Source organism: Apus apus, chromosome 27 (assembly GCF_020740795.1).
Source record: "Apus apus isolate bApuApu2 chromosome 27, bApuApu2.pri.cur, whole genome shotgun sequence".
Classification (NCBI taxonomy): domain Eukaryota; kingdom Metazoa; phylum Chordata; class Aves; order Apodiformes; family Apodidae; genus Apus; species Apus apus.
In genome coordinates, this window is record NC_067308.1 from 1,256,547 (window position 1) to 1,279,354 (window position 22,808).

At 55.2% G+C, this 22,808-nt stretch overlaps 1 protein-coding gene across 13 annotated transcripts in view; it reads right to left on the reverse strand.

Moving 5' to 3' along the window:
* The window catches only part of MEF2D (myocyte enhancer factor 2D), a 57,717-nt gene that overhangs the window by 22,571 nt on the left and 12,338 nt on the right, over positions 1-22,808 (reverse strand). For all 13 annotated transcript variants that reach the window (XM_051641041.1, XM_051641040.1, XM_051641049.1 and 10 more), the window contains exons 2-3: positions 13,174-13,508; positions 6,018-6,221 (exon numbers count right to left, since the gene is read on the reverse strand). In XM_051641041.1, coding sequence (XP_051497001.1) covers positions 6,018-6,221; positions 13,174-13,227 — 258 coding nt within the window. In that variant the 5' untranslated portion in view covers positions 13,228-13,508. The remainder of the gene's footprint in view (positions 1-6,017; positions 6,222-13,173; positions 13,509-22,808) is intronic.

Here is a 22,808-nt window from a genome sequence, read left to right on the forward strand (position 1 = left end):
TTCCTCCTCATGTCCAACCTAAATCTCCCTCTTCCAGTTTTAATCCATGGCCTCTTGTCCTCTCACTACAAACCCTTCTCCAAACTCCCTCCTCAGCTTTCCTGAAGCTCCTTCAGCTACTGGAAGGTTTTGACACTGGGGTATCTGTAATTAAGGAATTACAACGTGGGGATGGATGGATGGATGGATGGATGGATGGATGGATGGATGGATGGATGGAGGGATGGATGGATGGATGGATGGATGGATGGATGGATGGATGGATGGAGAGAAACTTCTTTGCTTTCAAAAGTTCTGTTTACTCCAGAGCTGAACTTGGCCCTGGACCAGCTCAGCCACATTCGTCACCTACAATTACTACAATGACACAGGAGGGGAAATAAACTTTAATGACATCTGCTCCCCGGCTAAAAATAGGGAAAACCTTCCCAACAGGAAAAGAAAACCCAAAATAATAAGTCCAAACCACCTCAGCTTGTCCCTGGAGGCACCATTTACTGCGTGCAGGGCACAAGAGGGGACACGTGGTTGGGGGTGACAGTGACAACACCCCAATAGCAAAGAGGTAACAACACGTTCAGGTTGGTAACAACCCCCCCCCAAGAGCTCCTCTCTGGTGTTTAGCAGCTCATTTGCATATTGTGTGACACAGGCACATGGACTCATTTGGGTTTTCCAAACACCAAATCATGTTAGGCCTCATTATGGATCCATCACTGGCCAATTTTATGGGGTTGGTTGTTTGTTGTGTTTTTTAAGGAGTCAAAGCTCCAGGATTTCCTGGAAGTCTTGGTCCCTTTTCCTGCCAAATTCAGCAGGGGGGGAGGGAGAAAAAAAAACAATTAATAATCATAAAAAGAGCCTTGATAATTCTCCTCTCTCTTCCTCCACAGGAAGAAACAGCTCAACTTGGAGGCTAAAAATGTATCCTGGAAGTGGCTCCTCATCTACCTGTGGGCCCTGGGAAACTGGGAATTTGAATGGGAATTTTTGCTGGAGTGGATCAAAACCAGCATCATCCCCTGAAAAGGGCTGGAAAATCAACACCTGCCCCCCCCCCAGGTCCTGCTTGGAGGATGTTTCAGGTGGCCGTGGTCAAGCAACAGGCACCAACCCCAACCCCCAGCTTGTCTTCCATCCAGCTGAAGCTCTTCCCTTCCATATTTATAAATGATGAATATTATAAACGATGAAGCTTTCATATTTTCCATTAAAATTCCTTCTTGCTGGTCGTTTTCCCACCTTTTTTTACTCTGCTTGAAGCTGCAGAGGGGAGAAGTCCTCAGGCACCTCCAGCTCCACCAGCAAAGGATCTGACCATCTGAAACCCTCCTTGGTGGCACCACGAATTCCTGCTGCTTCATCATTATTACTTAACCACCTGATAACTCCTGCTACCTCTAATTTGTGCTATTTATTGTCTCTTTACAGAGAAGGCTTGAGGGACTCCAAGTCATTGGCACAAGAAGGAGGTTCCCGGGGTTGTTCTTGTTCCACAGGTTCCTGAGGATTTTTCCTTCTTCTTTTGCTATTTTCAGACACGGCCTTGGTTCGTTTTTAGGATGAGCCAAAAATAGCAACGGGTGCTGCCGGTGGGGAAGGAACAACTTCACCTCATCCCCATCCTTTTTTTCTCTTTCTCTGGGGGGTGGGGAGTTGCTTCTTGGTGGCTTTTCTTTCAGGTCCCACACCTTTTGTTTCACCGACGTGGCCAAAAGGTGGAAAATCGAGCCCGTCTTTAAAAACCAAACAAACCAACACGTTGGGGTTTTTTTTTTTTCCCTCCTTCTTTCTTTTTCAGAGGCAAAATGGAAACAAGTTGTTCCATCCGAGCAGAAGGAATGAAGTTTTGTTGCCTCCAGGTGCCAGCTGGGGAGGTTCTCCAGTGTCTAACGAGAGGTTGTGCTCTTCTCTTTGGGATCTAAGACAACTTCAACATAGACACCAGGACCTTGTCTTGGTCTCTTCCCTCTCCCTGGCCATAAAGCCATAAAATCTGCTGCTCAAAAAGAGGTTTTGGGACAAGAAAAACATCATTTCCAGCCATGGAAGTGTTGGCTGATGTGGGTTTTACTTCATTGGTTTGGACCAAAACAGAACAAGAAAGAAAAAAATGTGCGTCCCACATTTTCTGCTCTTTGCCACGATGATGTAAAAGGAAAACAATCCTGTGGGAGCAAGAATCCAACCCAAAGATTCCTGGTTTTGGGATCTCTGCAAGGTCTTTAGAGTGGAGAAGGGAAGGGCCGGGGTTGCTTTCCACCTCCTTCCCTTTTCCAGGGGAAAAGTAGAAGATGCAAAGAGACACGAAACCCTTTTGGTCCCTGGGCTGAGTCCAGCAGAGCACGACGGGTTCTTCAGGTTTCAACTCGATTCCTTCCCAGCAGGAAATTTTCAGAGGAGAAAACCAGGGTGAGAACTTCACACGGCAAAGAGAGAACACCCTGCTGATCATCAAGCCCTCTCCCTGTCACCCCCAGGTCCCCCCACTCCACTGGGAACTGCCCCCCATGGCAGATCCTGCTTTTCCAGACAATGCTCCTGTGATCCCAGCTGAGAAAGGAGCAGATTTCCAGCCCAAAGAGGGTGAAAGGGCAGCAGGAAACATGGAATATGGGAGAGGAAATGATGCTGGGCCAGGATGTGGGTGACTTCCTTAGAGGGGGGAGATCCAACCCTCCCCTGGGCTTTGGGGAAGTCTGGCTGAGGATGAGGATGAGGATGAGGAAGAGGATGGGGATGGATGAGGATGAGGATGAGGATGAGGACAAGAATGAGGTGATAAGGATGGGAATGAGGATGGGATGAGGACAAGGATGAGGATGAGGACTAGCATGGGGACAAAGATGAGAGGATAAGGATAAGATGGGGATGAGGATGGAAATGAGGATGGGATGAGGATGAGGATGGGGACAAGAATGAGGCGATAAGGATGTGATGAGGATGGGGATGGGCACGAGGATGGGAATGAGAATGGAATCCAGGATGAGTGGATGAGGATAAGGACAAGGATGAGGGTGAGGATGAAGACCTGGCACCAGCAGCTGCCCCTGCACTTTTTCACCTCCCCCACATCCTGCAAACACCTGATTTTCAAGCACCTCAGGGAGCAACAACCCCAGGAAGATCAGGGAAAAATCACACACACACACCCCCCCTCAGGGACCAAAGAAAGGGAAGAAATTGCTGTGACTTGAAGTGGCTTCAGAGCTTCCCTGTGCCCGACCAGCTCTGCCCCCATCCAAGTTCCTTCCCAAACCCTGGAACCTCAGCTGGGCTGCGGGAAACAAGGAGGGACAGGGAGGAGCAAAGCTGGTGAGATCCCAGCACGTGCCACCAGCGTGGCCAGCTGGGGGCTCAGCTGTGTCCCACCCCCCCAGGGACACCCCTGGCTGTGGGGACAGAGATTTGCTCTGACTGAAGAGCTTGGAATGGCTGGAACTGCTGGGCATGGAGAGAACCCAGGGGTTGGGAGCTGATCCAACCTCATGGTGAGAACATGGTGTCACCAGAGGGGATGGTCCCTACAGGAGATGATCCCCCCACAAAGGATGGTCCCTACAGGGAATGGTCACCAGAGGGGATGGTGTCCCCATAGGAGATGGTCCCTACAGGGCATGGTGTCCCCATAAAGGATGGTCACCAGAGGGGCTGGTGACCCCACAGGGGATGGTGTCCACACAAGGGATGGTCCCTAGAGGGGATGGTCCCCACAAGGGATGGTCACCAAAAGGCAGTTGGGGTGTTGAACACTGGATACACTCATCCCAGAGCAGCTCCACCTCTCTCTAAAGACCCTGGGGGACAAACCCCTCGAGGACACCCCCCTCTAGCATGTGACCAGGGCACCCCCAGTGCCCTCCCCAGCACCTTAAAAAAAAGGATCCCACGTTTCCTGTTGTTTTAAAACATAATTGGAACAGACCAACTTGTACCTCCCAGAGTTGGTGGTACCAGCATCTTTGGTCCCAGGAGCCCCCAGACCAGGAGAGGACACCTTGGCTTGGCCAAGGCTCCACAGCCACCTCTCACTTCCCAAATGAAACCAAGAGGCTTCTGCCTTGGTTTACCCACATCCCAGTTGCTCCTCATCTTTTCTGAGATGCTTCCAGAGCCCTTCCAGGTTGCATCCCACCAGCAGAAAGGGGCCACGGGTGTTAGAGGGAAGGCAGATGGACACAACAGCCCCGTGAAGTCACACACACAGTCCCAGGATGGTTTGGGTTGGAAGGGACCTTCAAGATCATCTAGATCCAACCCCCTGCATGGGCAGGGACACCTCCCACCAGCCCAGGCTGCTCCAAGCCCCATCCAACCTGCCCTTCAACACTGCCAGGGATGGGGCAGCCACAGCTTCCCTGGGCAACCTGGCCCAGGCTCTCCCCACCCTCACACTCCAGAATTCCCTCCTCATCTCCAACCTCCAGCTCCCTCTCCCAGTTTTCATCCCTCCCCCTCATCCCATCCCTCCCTGCCCTTGTCCCAAGCCCCTCCCCAGCTTTCCTGGAGCCCCTTCAGGCACTGGAAGCTGCTCTAAGGTCTCCCTGGAGCCTTCTTCTCTCCAGGCTCAACAAATCCACTTTAAATCCTATTTGCTCACAAATCCACATCCTGGACCTTCATGACTCTGTAACTGCTCGATGCTGGGGAAGCTCTGAGGATGCAAAGATACTCTTGGAGGAGCCAAGATCAACTGGGAGCCACCAAGACAGACAAGATAAACTGGGTCTATGCACACTGGGGACAAAGCAGGGTGAGTGGGAGAGGGGAGATGGAAATCACAGAATCACAGAATCACAGGGTGTGTTGGGTTGGAAGGGACCAGGAGCAAGAACGGCCTCCTGAAGTGGGAGGACCTGGGAGAGAAACCACTAAAAACCTTCCAGCAGCTCCACGACAAGAGCAGGACAGGGAGGGATGTTGAAGTGGCCTCCAAACCTGCCCACACCCCAACTGGCTTCACCCCAAAGCTGCTCTGATGAGCCCGGGGCTCCTTTTCTTGCCATCCACCACCCTCCTTCTGCTCCCCATCTTCCTCTCCTTGGCTTTGGCTGCAGCTCCAGCTTCTCACGTGGTGCAAACACAGGGAGCTCTGGGTGCCAAGGACTGCGTGTAGCTGGTTGGCTTGGGAGTGTTTGCATCTTGGACCAGAAGGGAACGGAGAACGTTGCCCAAAATGTTTATGGTGGTTTTAGGCCAAGGCAAATCTGTTGGGGAGGAATGTCCTGGTGGGAACTGTGCCTGCAGAACCCGGGGTCTTCAGGGTGGAAGGATGGAATCATTCAGGTGGGAAAAGAGCTCGCAGATCACCTCGAAGGTCACCCCCCAGTCCAACCATCAACCCAACACCGCCATGCCCTCCAAACCATGCCCTGAAGTGCTACATTCACATGGGTTTTTAACCCCTCCAGGGATGGGGACTCCCCCCTGGGCAGCCTGGGCCAGGCCCTGACAACCCTTCCCAGGAAGGAATTGTTCCCCAGATCCAACCTCAACCTCCCCTGGGCACCTTGAGGCCCTTTCCTCTTGTCCTGTCACTTGTTCCTGGGGAGCAGAGCCCGACCCCCCTGGCTCCAACCTCCTCTCAGGCAGCTGCAGAGCCAGCAGGTCTCCCCTCACCTCCTGGGCTCCAGGTTGGACACCCCCAGGTTCCTCAGCCACTCTTTGGAAGTTCTCCAGACCCTTCTCCTTGTGCTCCAGCCCCTTCCCCAGCTCACTTGTCCTTCTCTGGACACGCTCCAGCCCCTCCATGTCCTGCTCCCTGCTCCAGACTAAACAGCCCCAGGTCCCTCAGCCTCTTCTCATCAGACAGATGCTCCAGTCCCTTCATCATCCTTGTAGCCCTCAAAGTTTGAAGACAGCTTCAAACTCCACCACCCAGAAATGAGAGTATTTTTGTAGGCTGGACCAAAAAGATGCAAAACCAGGTTGGTACCTTCATCACCACCCTGCAGCAACCTCCAGCCTCCAACCTCCACCACCAGGGCAAAGCTCCAGAGAGGACGGGGTGACCTCACCTCGATGATGTCCGCGTTGGTCCGGCTCTCGTGGGGCTCGTTGTACTCAGTGTACTTGAGGAGCACCTTGTCCATGTCAGTGCTGGCATACTGGAACAGCTTGTTGGAGTGGTTGAAGATGATGAGGGCGATCTCACAGTCACACAGGACACTCAGCTCGTAGGCTTTCTTCATCAAGCCGAACTTGCGCTTGGTGAAGGTCACCTGGAAGGAAGGAGAGGGTGGTCAGAAGCTGTGCCCACCTTGCCACAGACCTGGAACCTCCTGGAGAAAACTGGGGTGGACACTGGAGGGAAAGAGGAGGGCAGAGGGAATCTTCTGTCCTCCACCTCCCCACTGGACAACCACCCCAATCTCTCACCACCCTCTTCCAGTTTGTGCTGCTGCCTATTTTGGGATCCTCCAAACAGAGACACTTCACAAGCACAAGGATGATGATGATGATGATCAGCCTTGGAAATCACATCTCACCAAACCAAGAGCAAATCCTTTTCAGCAACATCTCCAGCAGAGCCACCATCTGCCTGGGGGCTGAGGGGGTCAGGCCTGTTTGAACGTTCAAGCAGCAGAGATCTCGTCCTCCCAGCAGCAACGTGAGCACCCGACCCTGGGGGCTGCAGAACTGGGGGGCCTGGCCACCCCAAAGCTGCCCAGGGTGCTGCTCCACACCACTCATGGAATCATGAAATCATGGCACAGTTTGGGTTGGAAGGGACCTTCCAGATCATCTAGATCCAACCCCCTGCATGGGCAGGGACACCTCCCACCAGCCCAGGCTGCTCCAAGCCCCATCCAACCTGCCCTTCAACACTGCCAGGGATGGGGCAGCCACAGCTTCCCTGGGCAACCTGGCCCAGGCTCTCCCCACCCTCACAGCCAAGAATTCCTTCCTAATGTCCATCTCCTCTCTCCCAGTTTAAAGCCATTACATCCTTGGGAGCTGCCTGGGGTTGGGGACAGAATTGACCACCAGCTCCAAAACCCTTCTCCTGGGGCTCACCAGATGTTGGGCTGCAATTCCCAGCCCAGGCTCAGCTCTTGCCATGACACTCCCAACCAGACCTAGGAGGTGGGGAGGGGGATGCTTAGGGGGTCTCCACCCCCTGAGGGTCCCTCATCCCCCACAGGAACCCAGGGAAGGTGTGACGTGTGGCCCACGGGGTCCCAGCAAATAAGAAGAGAGAAGGACAACAAAGGGCAGGGTGGACACAGCTCCAGGGGTTGCTCTTGGGGTGAAGCCACAGCCCGTGGGAGGACTTACTGGACCCCACGTGGGGCCTGGGCCACAGCATCCATTTTGCAGCTGAACAGCTTGAATTTGTGGTGTCAAGGGAGGAAAGTGAAGGAGGTCATTGACTTCACTCAGCTCACAGAGTCATCGAATGGTTCTGGTTAGAAAAGACCTTGAAGATCATTGAGTCCAACCATTAAACCAACTCTACCCAGTCCAGTGCTTAAACCACATCCCTCAGCACCACATCTTGGAAACCTCTTCAGGGATGGGGACTCCACCCTGGGCAGCCTGGGCCAGGGCCTGACAACCCTTCCCAGGAAGGAATTGTTCCCCAGATCCAACCTCAACCTCCCCTGGGCACCTTGAGGCCCTTTCCTCTGGTCCCATCACTTGTTCCTGGGGAGCAGAGCCCGACCCTCCTGGCTCCAACCTCCTCTCAGGCAGCTGCAGAGCCAGCAGGTCTCCCCTCACCTCCTGGGCTCCAGGCTGGACACCCCCAGCTCCCTCAGTTTCACTCAGTGGCCTCACAATCGTGGTCCAAAAACCTTCACCTGGAGCTTCCCCGTCCACACCAGCCGCGACAAGGATCCCCGCCGCGGTGCCACCAGCAGCACCCAGTGCTCAGCACCCCTGGGACATCCCACGTCCCTCCCTGCAGAGCACATGGCTCAGGGAGCCACCCACCCACCCACCACCTCCCCGGGGGTGATTAAGCAGTAACGAGATTGGGCTCTAATCGCCTCATCCCCGGGGCTGCTCCTCGACACGTGCGGCTGCTCCCGCCGCGCTCACGTTGGCGCCGCTGTCACGCAAATGGAACCTCTCGAGGAGCAGAGCTGGTGTCAGCAGGAGCTGGAGCTGCTGGAGAGAGGCCAGAGGAGGCCCCAGAGATGCTGGGAGGGCTGGAGCAGCTCTGGAGCCAGGCTGGGAGAGTTGGGGTGTTGAGCCTGGAGAGGAGAAGGCTCCAGGGAGAGCTTAGAGCAGCTTCCAGTGCCTGAAGGGGCTCCAGGAAAGCTGGGGAGGGGCTTGGGACAAGGGCAGGGAGGGATGGGATGAGGGGGAGGGATGGAAACTGGGAGAGGGAGCTGGAGGTTGGAGATGAGGAGGGAATTCTGGAGTGTGAGGGTGGGGAGAGCCTGGCCCAGGTTGCCCAGGGAAGCTGTGGCTGCCCCATCCCTGGCAGTGTTGAAGGGCAGGTTGGATGGGGCTTGGAGCAGCCTGGGCTGGTGGGAGGTGTCCCTGCCCGTGCAGGGGGTTGGATCTAGATGATCTGGAAGGTCCCTTCAACCCAAACCATTCTATGATTCTATGAACTCCCCCTCTCTGGTGCCCCCCTGGACCTCCCAACCTCCCAGAACGGTGCTGGCCCTGGCTGCTCCCAGGAGCATGAAGGAGCTGCCAGTGTCACACCACAGCCGTGTGGCTTCAGGTGGGACCCAGCTGTGGCTTCACTCCTGCAGCCCACAGGAGGACAGGCAATACAACCAACCTGGGCTTCCACACCCTGGTGCCAGCAGCATTTCTGGTCCACGTCCTCACTAGATCCCAGCTGCTCCACCACAGCTGGACTCATAGAACCATAGAATCAAGGAATCCTTAAGGTTGGAAAAGACCTCTAAGATCACAAAGTCCAACCATCAACCCAACACCACCAAGCCATGTCCTAAAATGCCATGTCTACACGTTTTTTGAACCCCTCCAGGGATGGTGACTCCCCTGGGCACCCTGGGCCACGCTTGGACCACTCCTTCAGTGAAGACACTTTTCCTAATACCCAATCTCAACCCCCCTGACACAACTTGAGGCCAGAGATGGTCACGCTGCTCTGACCTAGGAGCTCTGGAGAGGAAAACACGTGGGGTCTCCATGGGGAACAGCCCAGGGTGGTTGTTTCTGCAGCCAGTGGTGTCAGGGACACCTCTCTAAAAAAAAACACCTCAGCAAAAACACCCCATGAAGAGACACCTCACTAAGAAAACACCTCAGCAAAAACACCTTGAGAAGAAACACCTGACCAAAAAACACCCCATGAAGAAACACCTCACCAAAAACACCTCAAGAAGAAACACCTCGAGAAGAAACACCTGACCAAAAAACACCCCATGAAGAAACAGCTCACCAAAAACACCTCAAGAAGAACCACCTCACCAAAAAACACCTTGCCAGGAGCCACGAGCCCACTTGGCCACTGAGAGAGGAGGCAACAGGCTGAGGCCAAAGATCACAAGCTCTTGGCCATGAAGACTCAAACCAACCACTGAGTCTTGTGCAACAGAAGGAGAACATGGGGTCACCTGCCCCAAATCAACCAACAACCCGAGCAGAGCCAAGGAGACCCCAGAACACCCCAGCACCCCTCTGCGGGCGCCGGGATGGTCCCTCCACGGACAGGGAGAAGGTGGAGGAGCACCCATCCCTGGTGGCACCCCCACTTCTGGCCGAGAAAAGCAAAGCTCTGCAGTTCCTCCAGCCCTGGCACACCAAAGCATCACCCAACACCACCTCCCTCATCCACCCATGACCCGGGCCAGGGACCCCAAACCTTCCCCCGCCGCCACGCACGAGCCTCGTCTAGAAGAATTAACCTTCTAAGTCTAAGAGGGTAATCAAATCTCATGCTTCAGGACATAAGCCGATCACCAAAGGGGTCAGGAAGGAATTACTGCCCCACACCAGAGGGATTTTTGCCTTTCCCCTGATGCCGACCACATCGGCCGGGCCAGAGGCAGCTGGTTGGACCTGAAGGACTGATGGTCTGATCTGCTGTGGCAAATCCTCTCCAGTAATTCCTCTAATGACATTAGTGACTCTTACTTGCTCTGCTCCCCTGGCTTTGGCTCCTGCTGGAGTTCTGGTCCCCGTGGGAGGCAGGAGCCGGGGTGGGATTCACCAGTGGGGTAGGTTGGGTGGGAGATGTGTGAGAAGAGCTTCACCTGCCAGGAAAGGCTTTGGAGAGCCCAGGAAAGGCTTTGGAGAGCCCTTGTTCAGCCTCAGCTCTTGGATCATGGAATCATGGACTGGTTTGGGTTAGACGGGACCTTCAAAATCATCCAGTCCCATCACTGCATGGGCAGGGACACCTCCCACCAGCCCAGGCTGCTCCAAGCCCCATCCAACCTGCCCTTCAACACCCCCAGGGATGGGGCAGCCTCCTTGAAGATCATAGAATCACAGAATAGAACCATTAAGGTTGGAAAAGCCCTCCGAGATCATCCAGTCCAAACACCAACCCAACCCCACCATGACACTAAACCACGTCCCCAGATGTCACATCCACATGGTGTTTGAGCCCCTTCAGGGATGGTGACTCCAGCCCTGCCCTGGGCAGCCTGTGCCAGGGCCTGACCACCCTTCACTGGAGAAACTGTTCCCAAGATCCAACCATCTGGTGGATGATCTAGATGATCTTTAAGTTCCCTTCAAGCCCAAACCCTTCCATGATCTAAAGCTCATCCAGTCCCACCCCCTGCACGGGCAGGGACACCTCCCACCAGCCCAGGCTGCTCCAAGCCCCATCCAACCTGCCCTTGGATATACACACATACTTTTAAATCTTCTTCTGGAAAAAAGAAAAAGCAGCAGAAAAGATGTGACAGGTCACCTTGGGGCATCTGCAGAGGTTTGGATCTACTGAGCCAAACTCAGTCACCTTGAGAAGCCACAGAGCCAAGGGACCTGTCTGAGAATCTTGTGGTTATGGGGCAATCACAGACTCACAGAACATCAGGGCTTGGAAGGGACCTCTGAAGATCATCGAGGCCAACCCCCCTCCCAGAGCAGGACCAAAACTAGGGCAGGTCACTCAGAAGGGCATCCAGACAGGTCTGGAAAGTCTCCAGAGAAGGAGACTCCCCAGCCTCTCTGGGCAGCCTGTCCCAGGGCTCTGTCACCCTCACAGTGAAGAAGTTCTTCCTCATCTTGAGGTGGAACTTCCCGGGCTCCAGTTTGAACCCATTGCCCCTCGTCCTGTCCCAGGGCACAAGTGACAAGAGGTTGTCCCACCTTCTTGAAGCCCTCATGTATTGATAGACATTCATTAGATCCCCCTCCAGACCAAACAGCCCCAGGTCCCTCAGCTTTTCCTCATCAGATGTTCCAGCCCCTTCATCATCCTCCCTTGGACTCTCTCCAGTCAATCCCTGTCCCTCTGGAACTGGGGAGCCCAGAACTGGACACAACCCTCCAAGTGAGGTCTCAGCAGGGCCTCAATCCTCAATCAAGAGCCACCACAGATCAAACCTGGTCCCACAGAGACCTGCTGGTTGGACTCAAGGAACACGTAAATTAGGGATAAATCTGATTCTCCTTTTTTTTCCCCCTCCTCTGAGACATTTTTCTACCCCCACGTGCTTGGATTCGACAGAGCACAAGGAATTAAAAAAAAAACCAACACAAAACCAACCCCAAAGCCCAGAGAAGTTTGGAATTGTTCAAATTAAGTGACAACCAAAAAAACCTCTCCCGAATAATTTGGGTTGTTTGCGTTCCGAAAAGAAAGAAAACATGGATACTTGTTGGGGCTGTTTTCTGTTGGAAAAACCTCACGGAAAATGTCAACTGAGATCTATTTTCTGCAAGGGAAAAATGGGGCTGGAATGAACTGGTGGAGATAGTTGCTTCTGGAAAAGTGCTTAGATGGAAATGGGATGAGGAGATTCAAGGAGAGGAGCAACGTCTGGGTGGGGGTTGTCACCTCCCACCAGGGGAAAACGGGGCCTTTTGCCTGGTTTTTGGGAATCTGCCTGAATCCAAACCCAGTGCTGAGTTTCATCCATCTGCTTGTTTGATGAGTTGGGAAAGAAAAGCAGCAGTTGGTCCCAAACGGGATGGAAATGGGTCAGTTGGAAGCAGAAGCTTTGAAACACCTGGTGGGTGGAGAACGGGCCAGGAGGGAACAGAGAGGGAAGGGAATAGTGGGGGAAAAGAGTGGGAAAAACCCTTCCCCAAAAGGTTGTTGGGGACTGGGACAGGCTGCCCAGGGGGGAGTCCCCATCCCTGGAGGGGTTTCCAAGCCCTGGAGATGGTGCTGAGGGACATGGGGCAGTGGGGACTGGGCAGGGCTGGGGGAACAGTTGGACTGGGTGATGGTAAAGGTCTTTTCCAACCCAAATGATTTGATGGTTCCTAGAGAAGATGGGAGTCAGATGTGGTGAGGAATCAAAGTCCATGGCTGTTGGGAAGAGTCCAGAGGAGGCCCCAGAGATGATGGGAGGGCTGGAGCAGCTCTGGAGCCAGGCTGGGAGAGTTGGGGTGTTGAGCCTGGAGAGGAGAAGGCTCCAGGGAGAGCTTAGAGCAGCTTCCAGTGCCTGAAGGGGCTCCAGGAAAGCTGGGGAGGGGCTTGGGACAAGGGCAGGAGGGATGGGATGAGGGGGAGGGATGAAAACTGGGAGAGGGAGATTGAGGTTGGAGATGAGGAGGGAATTGTGGAGTGTGAGGGTGGGGAGAGCCTGGCCCAGGTTGCCCAGGGAAGCTGTGGCTGCCCCATCCCTGGCAGTGTTGAAGGGCAGGTTGGATGGGGCTTGGAGCAGCCTGGGCTGGTGGGAGGTGTCCCTGCCCATGCAGGGGGCTGGATCTAGATGATGATTGGAGGGAGATGGAGGTTGGAGATGAGGAGGGAATTCTTGGCTGTGAGGGTGGGGAGAGCCTGGCCCAGGTTGCCCAGGGCAGCTGTGGCTGCCCCATCCCTGGCAGTGTCCAAGGGCAGGTGGGATGGGATGTGGTGCTGAGGGACACAGGACACTGGTGTCCCGGGCAGCGCTGGGTGAACGGTGGGACTGGGTGACCTCAACGCTCTTTCCCAACCCAAACCACCTCCACGATTTGATGATTCTACCCGGAACCCTCCAGCCTTTGGGTTGGGTTTGATGATTTGAAGGTTCTTTTCCACCCCAACCGAGTCCCTGGGGGGGCAGAAGCACCAACCTGCCGGTTGCGCTCGTCCGTGATCCGCTGGATCTGGATCTTCTTCCTCCCCATCTTCTCCGGAGATCTTCACCTCACCCGGGATGACTTCAGCTCAGGGGGAGAGGGGGGGGCCAAGCAACCCCCTTTTTAAAACGCTTTCATTAACGAGGGGAGGGAGCTTGGTTTTGCTTCCAGATGGGGAAAAAAAAAACCCACAAACCAAAGAAAAAAGCCAAAACCAAAAAGGAAAACAAAAAAAAAAAAAAAAAAGGAGTCGCTCCTTGTTCAGTTCATGGTCCCCTCGTCTGTGGCCTGATCCAGGGGGGCTTGAGCCTCAGTGGCTGCTCAGAAACCTGCAGAGGGAGAGAAACAGGAGTGAGACTGTTTGTCCCCAAAGCCCATCCAGGATCCAGCACCTTCCCAGCACCAGCACAGCTCGGGTCCCTCCAGTCCGGGGGGTCCTGGCTCTGTCCTCCCACTCAGCTCTGGAATCAGGAGGTGGCAAAGGGATTTAATCAAATTCCAGACTGGTTTGGGTTGGAAGGGACCTCCAAGATCATCTAGATCCAACCCCCTGCATGGGCAGGGACACCTCCCACCAGCCCAGGCTGCTCCAAGCCCCATCCAACCTGCCCTTCAACACTGCCAGGGATGGGGCAGCCACAGCTTCCCTGGGCAACCTGGGCCAGGGTCTCACCACCCTCACAACCAAGAATTCCCTCCTCATCTCCAACCTCCAGCTCCCTCTCCCAGTTTTCATCCAACCCCCTCATCCCATCCCTCCCTGCCCTTGTCCCAAGCCCCTCCCCAGCTTTCCTGGAGCCCCTTCAGGCACTGGAAGCTGCTCTAAGCTCTCCCTGGAGCCTTCTCCTCTCCAGGCTCAACACCCCAACTCTCCCAGCCTGGCTCCAGAGCTGCTCCAGCCCTCCCATCATCTCTGGGGCCTCCTCTGGACTCTCTCCAGCAGCTCCATGTCCTCCCTGTGTTGGGGACCCCAGAGCTGTTCCCAGCCCTGCAGGGGGTCTCCCCAGAGCAGAGCAGAGGGGACAATCCCCTCCCTGGCCCTGCTGCTCACGCTGCTGGTGACAGCCCAGGACACGGGGGGTTTCTGGGCTCCAGCACATGGTGCTGCCTCATTGGACTGGATTTATCCAACCTGGGCTTGAAAAAAACTCAAGGATGGAGCCCAAAATTGCATCACAGGGCACGGGGATGTTCATGGAGGAGGAAGAATTGGCAGAACCCAGCCCAGGAATCATCATTCCCCCGTGACATTCCAGACTTCTATTGCATCTTTTCCCTTAATAAAGTCATAAGCAGTCAAGGGCAGGGTGATCAGCTTGAGCAATCAAAATCCATCTCCAGTTTCTGCTTTCATCTTCAATTTGGAGTTTTAAAAGGCCTTTATTTGATTATTTCAAGAACCCTCTAATCAGGCACAGGAACCTAACTCTTATGCTGATGGGAAAGGGGACCCCAAAGGGCCTCCCAGGGATGCAGGGACAGCCCGAGGTTCAGCCAGACTCTTTAACAGCCAGATATTGGTTGTTTCCACCCCTCTATGAGGGTGTGGACAACTCAGGGGTATCATTTCCATCCCCATTTCACCCCATTTTCCCAGCACTGGGGGAGAAAGGGGAAAGAAAAGGGGCGGGTTCATTTTTCTGCAGGTGTTTTGCTCCCGCTTTTCCCTCCGTGTGGCTGGAGAAGAGCAGGGACAACATCCCATTTCAGGAGAGGGTTCCCCGTGCCAAGACCCAGGGAGAAGGAAAAGCCAAGCCCAAAATAGCTTCCCTATCTTCCCTGGGCTTGGCAGCCCCCAGCCCTTGCTCTTGGTACAGAAGGAACAAAAAAGGATGGAAAAAAGAATAGCAGCAGCTTTTTCTCCCCTTCCCATTATCCCAAATTCCCCCCTTCCCATTATCCCAAATTCCCCCCTTCCTACCATCCCAAATTCCCCCCTTCCCATCATCCCAAATTCCCCCCTTCCTACCATCCCAAATTGCCCCCCCCAGCGTCCACAGCCAGACCTCACCTCCTCCTCCTCATCTCCCAACCCAGAGCATGGAACCCCCTCCCCAGGTCCCACTGAGCCCTCCAGGGACCTTGGTCCCACCCTTCACCTCCTCAGGCTCCAACAACAAACAAGCCCTGAGGCTCCTCGGCCCCACACTCAGGTTTTGGGGTTTATTGAGTCGTGTGACTCAAGGATTCTTTTCCTCTGCTTTTTTCTTTTTTTGGGGGGGGGGGTTTAAAATTATTCATGGCTCATCGTGCTCTTGTGCTTCCAGCCCTGGTTGGACAAGACCAGAGGGGAACAAGGAGACTTTTCCCCTCCAACATCCACAATGTGCTCTCCAGGGAAGATGAGCAACAAGGAGCTGAAGAGCAGGAAAAATGCCCTTTATTTCCCTCATCAATCCAACCAGGAAGACTCTTTGCAAGGACAAACCATGTAGGGATGACACTTGCTGCTTGAATCATTATTTCTCCAAGTGGGTGGATGTTCCCTCCTCCCCCCCCCCCAGCAGCACCTGGGAGGGACCATCTGGCTGTGATGACCATGGGGGGGATGCTGAGCTGGGGGGGTGTCCTGTGGGTGCTGCTCCCCATCCCTCTGGAGCCAGCACCACAAAGGCTGGTCCCAGAGCACCACAGAATCACAGAATGGTTCCAGAGCATCAGTGGTCCCAGAGCATCACTGGTTCCAGACCATCACCAGTCCCAGACCATCACCAGTCCCAGACCATGAATGGTCCCAGACCACTAGCAGTGCCAGGCCATCACTGATACCAGACCATCCCTGCTCTCAGATCATCACTGGTCCCAGACTATCACCAGTCTAGACCATCCCTGGTCCCAGACCATCCCCAATCCCAGACCATCCCTGGTCTCAGATCATCACTGATCCCAGACCATAACCAGTCCCAGACCATCCCTGGTCTCAGATCATCACTGGTCCCAGACTAGACCATCACCAGTCTAGACCATCCCCAGTCCCAGACCATCCCCAGTCCCAGACCATCCCCAGTCCCAGACCATCACTGGTCCTAGACCATCACCAGTCCCAGACCATCACTGGTCCCAGACCGTCCCCAATCTAGACCATCCCTGGTCCCAGACCATCCCCAGTCTAGCACCAGGATGAGCCACTCCAGGGTTTTCCCTCCTCCCCACAAACATCCCATCTCTTTTTGGAGCACCACGGAGGAGCTTTTGGCCATGGGGACCACCCTGTGAAGAAGTCCCACAACCAATCTGGTTCCTTTCGCTCGGTTGAAATTTATTGCCCCTTGTTCTGCTGGGTTTATTGTTGCTTCTGGAGAGCTCCTCGCTGGCTTGGACAGTGAATCCAAACCTTTTCAGAAGGTTTCTCTGTCCAAGAGCTGCAGCACAAGGAAAGAATTAACATCTTTGCCCTGGGTCCAGATGTGGAGCTGCTGCTACTGGTGGTTTGGAGGATGGGGAAGGTGAAGATTTTTTGAGCCAGTTTTAAGGAAATGGCAACTCTGAAGGAAAAAACTGTGAAGAAACTCAGCAGAATGTTCCTCCTCTGCCCCATTTTCTTCATGTCTGTGAGATCCTCACCCCGGGCCTGGGGCTGTGGGTTCAATCCTGCCTGGGCTGGTGGTGGTGGTGGAAGTGCCAAGTGGACACCCTGGGTGGGGGAAACAAACCTCCTGGTTTTCAGCTTTTCCCATGTCACAGGTTTGTGAGGGAGGCTCTGGTGGCAGCTCAGGACCTGCAGTCCCTGCTCACCAGTGCTGGTCTGGGATTGGTGATGGTCTGAGACCATTGATGGTCTGGGACCGGGGATGGTCTAGACTGGGGATGGCCTGGCACTGCTTCTTGCACGGGAGCAGCAGCATCCAAACCACATTCCCCTCCCTGAGCAGCAACTAAAAACTGGGCCTTTTGGTTCAAACCACCTTTTATCAACCAGCAGAGCACGTTCCTCCTGCTGCTCTCAACTCCTGGACCCTCAGCACCGTGGCTGGATGGGGACCTTCATCCCAGCCTCGGGCTTTGCTCACGCTGCTGGATCAAGTTTCCCACAGGAAAAAGGCAAATTAACCCCCTTTTTTTTTTTAGATGTTGTGGTGGGGAGAAAAGGAGCTGGTTGTGGGATGTCCTTGACCTCCCTCCCCTGCACGGGAAGGAAAACACCTCGTGGTGTGATCCTTGGATGGGATGAAAAGGAGGGTTGGAGAAAAGCCCTCCAAGCTCACCCGATGGGGTTTAAAACTCCTCCCTTTTCCCTCCACACTCCTGGGGTTGGAGCTGGAGTTTTGGTTTTGTTTTCAGGTTTTTGGTGGGTTGTTTTTTTCTCCCACCCCACCCCCCAAGATATTTTTAAACCCAGGTGTTTTCAGGTTTCCTGCCCAGGTGGTTGTTTCAGAAAGTCCCACCACAGGCTCCAGTTTCTGAGCAGCATCTGCAAGTGCAAGAAATCCTGGAGAGATCCTGCCCCCAGCACCAGCACTGCCTGCTTGGACCCAACCCATGAGCACCCATCCTGCACCCTGGCCCCAACCAGCACCTCTGAAGCTCCTTTTCCTCCACCACCAAATTGCTCCAGCTCCCTAATTGCCCCTCCTGAAGCATCAGGATCATCCACAACCCTCCTCCATGAGCAGGTGGAATTGAAGCACCCAAAACCATCTCCAGCCAAAATCCCAGAGCACAGAACTTGTGAAAGGAGTTAAATTCCTAAATAACTTTTCAAATGTGGAGCCTTGGGTGTTTTTCTTCAATGTAACACCCCCTGTCATTAAATCAGCTTTTCCTCCTCCTGAGACAGCAGCTTCTCTCTCCTTAGCCTGGTTTTCCAAGGAAACAAGGCTCAAACCATCCCCAGGACCAGAGGGGACCCACCCCATGCAGCACCTGAGCTTGTGGGATCTTTCCATCCCGTTTGGGATGAGGCACCAACACCCCCAAGACGCCCCCAGCGAGTCGCACGATCGCTGGTGGGGTGGGTTCAGCCCTTACGAGACACTAGAGAATCTCCACAAGCCCTGCCAGGCAGCCTGTGACCCAGCACCACCCCAAACCGGGCTGGGAATGGCTCAACCACGGCGTGGATGGATGGGGCCACCACCTCAACCCCCACCCCACCCATGGCATCATCCCAGTGGGACCCATTTCCATGGCAACCATCTCCACGCAACCACGGAGCATCTTTGCTGCTTCCCACACACACACACCCCCCCACCCCCCAGAAGGAATCAGGGGGGTCCAAAGGCAACTAAAAGCGACCAGAAAACCTGCTGGAAAGCAAACCACGAGGAACCATGGAAGAAAACCTGATCCCAACCCTCTCCAGGAGCTGGAAAGCTCAGCAAGGATCAGGAACGGGGAAATCCGGCATCGCCCCGGGAAGCAGGAGCCCCCAGCCCCCCCTCCTGCCCCCCCACGCAGGGATGACTATCCCAGCAATTAACACACCTGCCAATTAACTCCAAGCAGGTGCTGGTTAACTGGGGGCTGAGTAATTGATCCCCAGCTCCAAGGAAATTGCTTTAAATTGGAGAGACGGGCGAGGGAGCAGAGTTGGAGTTTTGCAAAAGGGGGGGGAGGGAGAAAAAGCAAAGAGGAACTTCAGGTGGGAGATGGTTCTACAAACCAAGGAATGTGGAGGTGCCTGCAGGAAACTGGGGAGGGACTTGGGACAAGGGCAGGGAGGGATGGGATGAGGGGGAGGGATGAAAACTGGGAGAGGGAGCTGGAGGTTGGAGATGAGGAGGGAATTCTGGAGTGTGAGGGTGGGGGGAGCCTGGCCCAGGTTGCCCAGGGCAGCTGTGGCTGCCCCATCCCTGGCAGTGTTGAAGGGCAGGTTGGATGGGGCTTGGAGCAGCTGGTGGGAGGTGTCCCTGCCCATGCTGGGGGGTTTGGACCTAGATGATCTTGAAAGTCCCTTCCAACCCAACCCATTCCATGATTTTATGAGTCAATGATATGAGCAGCACAGGGAGGACTTTGCTGATTCACCAGCTCAGGATCCGACCCCGAATCCAACTCTTTCCTCCTCCTTTTTTGATCTTTAACATCCCTCCAACCCAAACCATTCCATGATTCTACGAATCCACAGCACCAAGGGCTGGGAGGCAGGAGAACTGACACCCCTTCCAAGTTATTATTTCTGGACTTGTTACCAACTCGACACGTTTCCCATCGATGTCACCTGTTCCTACACGGCTTCACACAAACACCAGCTCCAACACTTGACCCTTCCCCTCACCAGCCCCACTTTTCCATCAGCACAAGGAGCCTCACATCCACTTTCTAAGGCCTTTTGCTATTTTTAATAGACTTTGATCCCACCCCTTTTTAGTGGCCTCCTTCCTGAGATCAGCCACCCCACGACAGGAAACGTTCCTTCAAACCCCACCTTCCAAAGCCTTGTGCCTCCCACCACGATGGCAGCCCCAACCAACCCAACCTTGGCTGAGCAGCTGCGAAAGGACAGATCAAAAAGACAAAGCCAAAAAGCTTTGGGAAGATAAAGAAAGGCAAAGAAATGCAGCTTTTCCCAAAAAAAACCCACCAAACATCTTCCATTCAAAGCTCTGCCCGGCCTTGTTTTTCCCAGTGTCCTGCCCCTGTGTCCTCATCGTGCTCCCTGATCCCCTCGTGTGGGAACACGTGGTGGAGCCACCAGGGATGGCAAAATTTGGATGGGTTCATGGTGGCACCAGCTCCAGGGATGTTCTCCTCATCTCCATCCCCTCAAACTGGAGTCAGCGCCACAGGGAGGTCCTTGGCCACAGGGGAGAGCTTCAAAGGGCAGGAGGAGGTTGGGGGAAAAAAAGGAAGGGAATGGGAAAAAAAACCTTCCTGTGAAGGTGCTGAAAGGACCAACGTGGCTTGTCTCATGGAGGTGAATGGAAGGATTTCTGGGAATGGCACAGGAAGTCCCAGGCTGAAGGGAGAAAAGCAGGTGACACCTCCAGGGAGCAGAGTCCAACCTGTCAGCACCCAACGCTCTCCCTGCAGGACAAACCCATCCTTCACCCCGGATTTTAGGAATTCTCTCAAGGATGGGTGTTGCCTGCCTTGCCTCCATCAAGCCAAGGGGTCAGCTGAGAGGAACGGGCCCAAACCAGGGCTCCTTCCCCCCCAGCAGTTTTCCCAGGGAACAGGGCACCCAGCAGGACCCAACTCATTGATCCCAGCCCAGTGGGATCAATGTTTTGAGGGGTTCCAGGTTTATCCAAAACCAGAAACCACCACAAGAACCTGCTGCAAGGTTCCCCATCCTGGAGCATCACTGTAGGCCACGGTGAGAGAGCTCCAGCACCACTGGGCACATGGGTTACAGGGTGCAGGATGGGTGCAGACTGGTTTGTACTGGAAGGGACCTTCAAGATCATCCAGTCCCACCCCCGCATGGGCAGGGACACCTCCCACCAGCCCAGGCTGCTCCAAGCCCCATCCAACCTGCCCTTCAACACTGCCAGGGATGGGGCAGCCACAGCTTCCCTGGGCAGCCTGGGCCAGGGTCTCACTGCCCTCACACTCCACAATTCCCTCCTCATCTCCAACCTCCAGCTCCCTCTCCCAGTTTCCATCCCTCCCCCTCATCCCATCCCTCCCTGCCCTTGTCCCAAGCCCCTCCCCAGCTTTCCTGGAGCCCCTTCAGGCACTGGAAGCTGCTCTAAGCTCTCCCTGGAGCCTTCTCCTCTCCAGGCTCAACACCCCAACTCTCCCAGCCTGGCTCCACAGCTGCTCCAGCCCTCCCAGCATCTCCGGGGCCTCCTCTGGACTCTCTCCAGCAGCTCCGTGTCCTTCCTGTGTTGGGGACCCCAGAGCTGTTCCCAGCCCTGCAGGGGGTCTCCCCAGAGCAGAGCAGAGGGGACAATCCCCTCCCTGGCCCTGCTGCTCACGCTGCTGGTGACAGCCCAGGACACGGGGGGTTTCTGGGCTGCAGAAGTGTCTGTACTGGGGAGATGCTGCTGGGCTGCAAACCAGCCTGTGGGCTCAGCCAGGGGAAGTGGTTCACACCTGGGGTGCCATGGGGTGCTGAGCTGGGGTGAGGGCACCAGGAGGATGGAATGAGCTGAGGGAGGGAGCGTTGATGCTCTGGAGGTGACAAGGGTGCTGTGGAGGTGACAATGGTGCTGTGGAGGTGACAAGGCTGCTGTGGAGGTGACAATGGTGCTGTGGAGGTGACAAGGGTGCCGTGGAGGTGACAAGGGTGCTGTGGAGGTGACAGTGGTGCTGTGGAGGTGACAAGGCTGCTGTGGAGGTGCTGAGAGCAGCCCCATCCCCTGCTGCAACGCTCCCCACTACCCTCTTGCAGCTTTTCCCACGAGAAGGACTCGAGCTGAGGTCTGCCGGGGTGAGGAGCAGCCCAGCAGCCCCCCCCTGAAGCTCCAACTCTCCTCTTGCTGCCAAAAGAGCATTTAGAGCAACTGCCAATAAACCCACCGGGGTCCCCGAGCCCCGGCCAGAGGCTCCCAGCTCTCACACCAGTACAAACCAACAGGGCTGGGCTCCCATCCCGGAGGATACGGATTTAGCTCCAGTCACCTCTTGAACCCGACTGTTTTAACTGCAGCTCCTGCCTTCCTGTTTCCTCCCTCGCTGAGGGCCCAGCCTCTTGTGACTGAACTTGTGTGTTTTTTTCACATATCCTGCCCATCGACACCCAGGACTTTGCGTTTCCCTCCCGGCAGCTCCTGGATCTGCAGGACCAGAGGGTTTGGAACCACAGAATCCACTCCCCAAACAGTTTCAGTTGGGAAAGACCTTGAAGATCATCCAGGCAACCATTCACCCAACTCTACCAAGGCCACCACTGCCCCATGTCCCTCAGCACCACATCCCATCCCTCCCTGCCCTTGTCCCAAGCCCCTCCCCAGCTTTCCTGGAGCCCCTTCAGGCACTGGAAGCTGCTCTAAGCTCTCCCTGGAGCCTTCTCCTCTCCAGGCTCAACACCCCAACTCTCCCAGCCTGGCTCCAGAGCTGCTCCAGCCCTCCCAGCATCTCCGGGGCCTCCTCTGGACTCTCTCCAACAGCCATGGACTTTGATTCCTCACCACATCTGACTCCCATCTTTTCTAAGAAATCACCAGATCATTTGGGTTGGAAAAGACCTTGAAGATCACCCAGTCCAACTGTTCCCCCAGCCCTGCCAAGGCCACCACTGCCCCATGTCCCTCAGCACCATCTCCAGGGCTTGGAAACCCCTCCAGGGATGGGGACTCCACCTTGGGCAGCCTGGGCCAGGGCCTGACAACCCTTCCCAGGAAGGAATTGTTCCCCAGATCCAACCTCAGCCTCCCCTGGGCACCTTGAGGCCCTTTCCTCTTGTCCCATCACTTGTTCCTGGGGAGAAAAGACCGACCTGGCTCCAAGCTCCCCTCAGGCACTTGCAGAGAGTGTTCCCCTCCCCAGTGGGGGGAAAAGCCCCTTCCCTAAAACCCAGCCCCCATATACACGGCGATGTTGCCCTTCCCACCCTGCAGAGCCACCTGGGTGGGGTTTGCCACCATCCCACCCACGGGATGATGGACCAAACCAGCTTCGTAGAGGGGTGAAGCAGGGGGGGAAGCATCCCCTCCTCCCAGAGGGACGCAGCAACAGGGAGATACATCCAGGCAGGAATGTCCTCAGCACCACCAGGGCTCCCCCAGCCCCGCTGCACCTTC